This window comes from Pangasianodon hypophthalmus, chromosome 19 (assembly GCF_027358585.1).
Source record: "Pangasianodon hypophthalmus isolate fPanHyp1 chromosome 19, fPanHyp1.pri, whole genome shotgun sequence".
NCBI classification, from domain to species: Eukaryota; Metazoa; Chordata; class Actinopteri; order Siluriformes; family Pangasiidae; genus Pangasianodon; species Pangasianodon hypophthalmus.
This window is the reverse complement of record NC_069728.1, coordinates 19,455,005-19,463,682: the sequence shown is the minus strand read 5'-3', so window position 1 is coordinate 19,463,682 and position 8,678 is coordinate 19,455,005. Positions and strand designations below refer to the sequence as shown.

General features: G+C 35.2%; 1 protein-coding gene across 1 annotated transcript; it reads left to right on the top strand.

Moving 5' to 3' along the window:
* The first annotated feature begins 1,904 nt into the window (after positions 1-1,904).
* si:dkey-85n7.8 (COX8 domain-containing protein) lies at positions 1,905-5,398 on the top strand. The gene is made up of 3 exons (XM_053241996.1): positions 1,905-1,956; positions 2,031-2,179; positions 4,988-5,398. The coding sequence occupies exons 2-3, from the start codon at positions 2,051-2,053 to the stop codon at positions 5,096-5,098; spliced, it is 240 nt and encodes a 79-aa protein (XP_053097971.1). The 5' UTR covers positions 1,905-1,956; positions 2,031-2,050; the 3' UTR covers positions 5,099-5,398.
* The last annotated feature ends 3,280 nt before the right edge of the window (positions 5,399-8,678 follow it).

The window sequence follows — 8,678 nt, the reverse complement described above, 5'->3', positions numbered from 1 at the left end:
GCTCCTCTGATTAATCTTCTTTTTAAATCTTTTGCAGTTTCAGGTTGAAACACTATAAAATGTGGAAAAATTCAACAGGAGGTGAATATGTACAGTAAGTAAGCCATTATATATTGTCTATATGCTACGTTAATACATTTAAAATATATTTAAAAAAAATGAAATTTCAGCTCTTTTCATGCAGCATGAGAATGTAAATACACTTACAATTTTTTTTTCGTATGGAAATATTATTCAATGAAGGGACTGACGTTGTTAATGGCACTTACATAAGCCCTTACACACACACACACACACACACACACACACACACTCAAGAGATCAGGAGATTATCAACAGGCGAGAGTTTTGGGCTGTCTGGCACAATCGAGCACAGATCTGTTTGTTCTTGGTAATGAATTAACTAACACACACACACACACACACACATGTACAGCTGAGATAAAGTGCAGCTGTCTCTCCTCCATATTTTTTTCCCGTTCCTTTAATCTCGTCCATTAATCTGATCATTAGGACAGCATTGTGTATCCTGATGGTCCTAAACACACACACACAGGTGTTTCTCTGTTCAGTGTCAAACACCGTTCAGAAACCTGTCAGCTTCTGTCACGTAGCAGCTGTTTAACTGACAGAGAAACTTACGGTCAACTCCAGAATTATTGGCACCCAAGAGGGCACTTCATCACTTTTTTTTTCACATTTAGGGGCACACTACAGGGCACTGTATCAGGCGTTCTCCACTGTAGTGGCACCACAGAGGGCATTTAATCATCTCTTATCAACCATAGTGCCACCCTAGAGGGCACTTTATCATGTTTTATCTATCAACGGGGCACCCTAGAGGGCACTTTATAACATTTTATTTACCATAGTGGCACCCTAGAGGGCAATTTATTAAATTTTATTTACCATAGTGGCACTTTAGAGGGCACTTTATAACATTTTATTTACTATAGTGGCGCTTTAGAGGGCACTTTATAACATTTTATTTACCATAGTGGCACCCTAGAGGGCAATTTATTAAATTTTATTTACCATAGTGGCACTTTAGAGGGCACTTTATCATGTCTTCTCCACTGTAGTGGCACCCTGGAGGGCACTGTATTACATTTTATTTACTGTAGTGGCACTTTAGAGAGCACTTTATTACATTTTATTTACTGTAGTGGCACCCTAGAGGGCACTTTATTACATTTTATTTTCCATAAGGGCACTTTAGAGGGCACTTTATCATGTTTCCTCCACTGTAGTGGCACCCTAGAGGGCACTTTATCATGTTTTATCTATCAACGGGGCACTCTAGAGGGCACTTTATTATGTTTTATTTACCATAGTGGCACCCTAGAGGGCAATTTATCATGTTTTATCTACCATGGGGCACTCTAGAAGGCAGTTTATCATGATTTTTTCACATGTAGTGGCACCCTAGAGGGTAATTTCTTCAGTATTTACTTTAAATATTTTTGAATCAGAATTATTTCTGTTAAAAGGATGGTAATGTCTCCTGTTCTTTGGGTGGAATCTTTATACATGGTCTTTTTTTAAAACATTATTTTGAAGAGTGCCAATAAGAATCAAGTATCAGCTAGAAGAAACGATCCTCTGTGAAACTATTACATCATCACCAGTGAAACAGATTTGCTCATTTTGTTCCCTGTAAGATCAGCTGAAGTTCATGCACACCTCATATATCCTTTTTGACACGAATATCCTGAAATCAGTGATTTAATTGCGTCGAATCTTGACCTTGCAGCTCGGAGCTGCATTTAAATCCATCTGTCTTGAAGAAGTGGGAAAGTTCCTGTGAGCTCAGACAGACTCCGCCCTCAGAGTGGGCCGGGTTTGGGTCACATCCTGGTCCATTTAACAGGATGGACTCGATTATTCATCAGCACTGGAGACGAGAGATCCAGGAGTTGCACACAGCAACTCTCTCTCTCTCTCTCTCTCTCTCTCCCATTACCTTCTTTATCTCTCTCACCGCCCCCCCCCCCCCCCCCCCCCCCCCCCCCCCTCTCTCTCTCTCTCTCTCTCTCTCTCTGCTCCCAACATGTTGGTGGCTCTGAGCAGAACCAGCAGAGCCGTGCAGCTCAGGACCCTCAGCTGGTCCAGGGCCGTCCTGCAGAATCGCAGCGGCAGCATTTACAGCAAGCCGCCCAAGACCAAGATCGGACCGGGGGTGAGTGTTTAAACGAGTGCATGTGTTCAAAATTGAACCAAAATTTTGTTTTGCTATCAAAGTAACTACAGAATTTCATTAAATCCAAACATAATGAAAATGAAATAATGCTTTTGCTTCCACTGATCAGCATTTATCCAAAAACTTTCACACTTCCACAAAAAGAACTCATGATTTATTGATATAAATACTCAATTTTTTTTTATAACTTTATTCAAATTCCAGTGTCAGCATGGATTTTATAATATTTTAAGCTTTTTAGGTAAAATAATGAACAGGTCTTTCAAAAAATTCACTCCACATTGAGTCACGTATCATTGGAAAGCATGCTGTACTTCCTGAATCATTTCTTTAAATAAGTTCAAGTTCAAGTGGAGTTTATTGTCATTTCAGCCATTTAGTACATAGTGAAATGAAACAACGTTTCTCCAGGACTGAGGTGCTACATAAGATAAACACAGAACAACACAGAACTATAAGGGGACAAAGTTCTGTTAAAGTGAATCTAGTGACAATAGTGCAAAGAGTACAAGAGTACAATACAAGTAGCTGAAATAGTGTAAACATAAGAGTAGCAGCCTATGAACAGTATAATGAGTATTGTAGCAGCATAAACATGTGCAAAAACTTGCAAAAAAATTGCAGAGAGGATGGAGGATGCTCAGTTGTGTGTGTATATATGTGTGTGTGTGTGTGTGTGTTCCTTCAGTCCAGTTTCTGAGTATTGAGGAGTCTGATGGCATGGGGGAAGATGTAACAGAATGCTTCATGCTAAAATAGTCACAATTTTTCAAATTTTACTGGTTATTGATATTAAATTGATCATATTTAATATTTTCCCCAAAATCGAGGGAGAAAAAGATGAACATCCAGATCATGCCACGCATTTAAAGTGCATATTAAACCCAGATTTAGACAATTTCTTAATATCTCTTGTAGTTTTGGCCTTAAGAGACATTTCTCCCATAAAACTATGTCAAAATATGCCTTTGTCATAAATGTGATTTAAATGATTCTATGAAATAATAATAATTTTTGATAAACTGTTATATAACCCTCTGACCAGTGTGTAAAAAGTGGCACATATTAAACAATCTGTTGCCTCGTTTTCCTATTCTAACGTTTTTATAGAATATTTTTTGGTTAAATTTGAAGACATGGGTTCAAGGTAAATCCTCTAAGTAAGAAATATGTATAAATGAACTGAGAAATGTTTGTGGATTTTTATTTTACTGAGAAAAAATTTAAACGGCTGATCCGGATCATTCTACTCACTCTACTAAAATACAAAGATTTAATGATTTGCTTATTTTTATTTCGTAATTAATTGCCAATAGTGCTTAAATTGTAATAAAACATTAAAAGAAGACCTTTTGGACAGGGGAGGGGGGTGTTATGTTTCTGCAATTCCTTCATTTTCATTTATTCATTCATTTATTCAGCTAATGTGCCTTTTATAATCGTTCTTTGTGGATCAGAATAAATTGGAAATGGCTTTTTAAAAAAAAAAAAACACACTAAATGACATATGAATCACACGTTCAGTTTGCAAATCAAATGTACCTGATTGTTGCCCTGTCTGACCTTGGACTAATCCCCAGGCCTGCGATTGCTTAACTCAAGTGCACTTGGATCAAATCAAGAGAAAGACAATTTGTGATTGAGAGCCAGAGGATTGGGAGAAATATTCACCAATTAGTCTTTAAGTACTCTGAGAACAAATAAACTCAAATCCCTTCAGCAAATGTGTAACATTCTCATGTCACTGAAACAACAGGAGAATAATTTAACATTTATATTCGGATTTCTGTAAAGCTACTTTGAGACAATGTCTATTGTTAACTTTTTATTGTTTTATTGTTTAATTTTTATTCTTTAACCGTTTAAACTCTAAAGAGCTGTCTATGTGTTCATACTTACATTCCTCACTCTCATCAATTCATTCATAAGTATTCTATAAAAATAAATTACAGTTTACATTATTACAATGTACTGTATATACATCATGATTGGTCAGAAGGTGTTGATTAATTCTCTATAACAGCAGCTCTGACAGTAGTGCAGCTGCTAATCACAGGTTTGTATTAATGCACTCGTTCTGATACGTTATCGTTTCTATAGTAACAGCTCATTCACAGGGACTTTTACAGCAGATGCTGCACATAAATGAATTAAAAATCTGTTTAGTCTTTGATATGGTGAAGTTTATTCAACATTTATGGAAGGAGTCTCCAGTGTCAGAGCTTTGTAACAGTCAGAAGTTTGTCTTATTCATGTTGAGAGAGAGAGAGCGAGAGATAAACGAGAATCTGGTGAGGAAATGACTGTTTACAGCTGCTAAAGCATAAGTGAGAACAGGAACTAACTTGTTTCTTGGACGTTCTGCAACATTAAATGTAACTCTAAATGGATAAAAAGAGGAGCAAAACACGTGCTGTTATAGGAAAATAATCAACACTGAGGTGGTAACAGTGACTCTGCTTCATCACACCACACTGTTGTTGATTATTTTCCTACAACAGCACAGCATGGAGTGTTTTATTCTTTACAAAATAAAGGTTTAATTTAATGAATACTTACTTATAAAAGTAAACTGGGGTTGCCAAATCCAGCTGAGGCTGAAAATTTTATTTTCAAATTTCCTAATAAATATATTTACTCATTTTCACACACATACAAACACAGCTTTACAATCAAGCCGTAATTAGTAAATTAGCTTATTATTATGTTTATAAATAGTTTATTACCAAACCTTGAATGAAAGTTTTATCCTGTGTGTGTTTTTCACTGTCCCCGTGTTTCCCACAGCAAAGTTTCTTCATCATGTCCGTGTTCGCGGCGGCTCTCCTGCTCCCTGCGGGATGGATCCTGCACCACCTCCCCGAGTACCGACACCGCCGTCCTGCTCCACCGTCCTAAAGAGAGCACCACCCGGCCGTCGCGCTGCACGCTAACGCTAATCCCGGCTGCCCGTGAAGCATTATTCACCTTTCTGAGAGACAGATGGAAATACACTTGCCTGTGAGAGTTTTACTGAGGAAGCATGAACAGGAGAGGACGAATACTTCACTTCTCTGTGGTGTTTAATGCACCAGCACAGCAGACTGCTATGTCACTGCAGCGAATGCTTACGACAGCGCTTAGTGTGTAAAACAGCTCCACATTCCTTCCTGTAATAAATACATGCTCTTTAAAAATAAATCTCTTGAAAATACATAACCTGGTGTCCTATAGAAAGTGGATAATCCCAGTGTTCATAAGGCTACATTACACCTACATAAGACCTTTCCACAAGACAACTTTCATAATCCTTCATAAACATTCATACTGACCAACGTCATGTGTCATAAAGGCTACTTTTGTAAACTTCGATGTGACATAACACCTGAGTCGAGTGACACAGTTTTGTTGACATAAAGTTGTCTTAATATGTTTATGTTACATCATGACAACTGACTTTAGCTCAGTGAAGTTCTGATATGTCAAAGTGACATAATGATGATATCAAACATTATAACTCAGCTATAATCATGATGTTGCCATAAGACACCATGACACTGTAATACATAACACTGTTATTAGAGCATCATGACACCGCCATAGGTTATAAGCAGAAATATGAAACTCTGATGCTTAAATGTCAGAGAAACTATACATAACTCAACTATAACAGTGTCATAATGATGTCATATCATGATGCTATAAAACATAGCGCTGTTATTACCCTGTTATGACATATCTATAGGTTATAAGCAGAAATATGAAACTCTGATTACTTAAATGTCCAAGAAACTACAGATAACTGAGCTAGAACAGTGTCATGAGTGTGTGTCATATAACAGTAATACATAGCTATGTTATTAGAGTGTCATGACATTGCCATAGGTTATATGCAGAAATATGCAGCTCAACTTACTTAAGGTCAAATAAGTATACATAACTCAGCTATTACAGTGTCATGACATTGTCGTAAGACATCATAATGCTATAATGCATTTATCTTTTATTACAGTGTCATGACTTTGACATAGGCTGTAAGTGCATATATGAAAGTTAAAGGTCAGAGAAAACATTCATATTTTGGCTATAACACTGCCATAATGTGTGCATAAGATGCCATGACACTGAAAATATATATATATAAATAACTCTATATATACTCTATAACAGTGTCATGACATTGCCATAAGACATCACACTGGAATCATTCCATACTGAATCATATACTCTGTTATTAGAGTGACATGACATTGCACTATGTTATAAGTTATAAGTCTGAGAAAATAAACAAAGCTCACATAATATTATTACAGTGTTATGTTTATAACAATGATTATAACCTGTCATAACCTTCACTATGTATTAGTGTTACAGCAGGTTTTCATGTTGGTGTGATGAGGTATAATGAACCATCACTATAACACATTATTACCATTACGTGAAAGTGCGCTGAGCTTTAAAGTCAGTTGTCATAATGTCTCTAACGCACATCAGCCTATGAACTGTCACAAATCTCAGGTGTTATATCAGGGATTATTATAGCTGATGGCCATAGTTGTCATGTAGGTGTTATGCAGCCTTACGAACACTAAAAGAAGTGTTGTTAAAAGTTCTTCAGCAGCCACAGAGACATTCTGTCATTTTCGTAACTCAGGAGAAGAACGTCTGCTAAATGACTAAATGAGCTGTGATGCGGATATGATGCGTGATAACATCCGTAACACTAACATCCATCAGTACATCTGCATGTTTATATCCTCAGTGGAGCAAAGGAAACTCTACTGTGTGAGAACCTGAGAGGACCAACATGACAACGCCAGGCTTTAACACGGCGTTGTTAATGTTAATGGTGTTAGTTTTATCCTGAACAGAGGACTCATCATGTGACGCACTCTTTACATACGTCATTCTTCATGTAATGTTCACCAACCATTACAACAACAACAACAACAACAAATCAACAATTTTATTTGCAATATGACCTGAAATTATTTGTAAGGAAACCTTTAACTGTAAAAACAAATACTGACATATTCAAACATTAGACTTAATATTAAATGTGTGTATACTGTAAAATAATCTTTTGGCTATTTTTCTGGAGTTTTAATCCTATCCTTCCACTCAAAGAATATATTTTGACATTATATTTTTAATCAAAATTTTTATATTATATTATATATATTATATATTATATTTTAAAAAATCATTGACAACATTCATTCAAAGTAATGAATAAAACTATAAGGTCAAGACCTAAAAGAACTAATTGAACTAATTAAATGTGAAAATGAACAAATCATGTGTAAATAAAATCACATGTGAACATAAATGAATAAAAAAATCTGATGTATAAAGATCAGAGCATTAATGAATGATGTGTAATAAATCATACGTAAAAATAAACGAATTGTGTGCAAGAATTACATGTGAAAATAAGTGAATCGAGTGTAAGAATCATGTGTGGAAATAAAAGAATCGAGTGTAAGAATCACATGTAAAAATTAATGAATCGAGTGTAAGAATCACATGTGGAAATAAAAGAATCGAGTGTAAGAATCACATGTGAAAATAAATTAATCGAATGTAAGAATCACATGTAAAAATAAATTAATCAAGTATAAGAATCACATGTGAAAATAAACTAATCAAGTGTAAGAATCACATGTGAAAATAAGTGAATAGAGTGTAAGAATCACATGTGGAAATAAATTAATCGAATGTAAGAATCACATGTGAAAATAAATGAATCAAGTGTAAGAATCACATGTGAAAATAACTGAATCAAGTGTAAGAATCACATGTGAAAATAAATGAATCAAGTGTAAGAATCACATGTGGAAATAAATGAATCAAGTGTAAGAATCACATGTGAAAATAAACGAATCAAGTGTAAGAATCACATGTGAAAATAAACGAATCAAGTGTAAGAATCACATGTCAAAATAAGTGAATCGAGTGTAAGAATCATGTGTGGAAATAAATGAATCGAGTGTAAGAATCACATGTGAAAATAAATGAATCGAGTGTAAGAATCACATGTGAAAATAAATGAATCAAGTGTAAGAATCATATGAAAATAAGTGAATCAAGTGTAAGAATCACATGTGAAAATAAACGAATCAAGTGTAAGAATCACATGTGAAAATAAGTGAATCGAGTGTAAGAATCATGTGTGGAAATAAAAGAATCGAGTGTAAGAATCACATGTGAAAATAAATGAATCGAGTGTAAGAATCACATGTGGAAATAAAAGAATCGAGTGTAAGAATCACATGTGAAAATAAACGAATCAAGTGTAAGAATCACATGTGAAAATAAGTGAATAGAGTGTAAGAATCACATGTGGAAATAAATTAATCGAATGTAAGAATCACATGTGAAAATAAATGAATCAAGTGTAAGAATCACATGTGAAAATAACTGAATCAAGTGTAAGAATCACATGTGAAAATAAATGAATCAAGTGTAAGAATCACATGTGGAAATAAATGAATCAAGT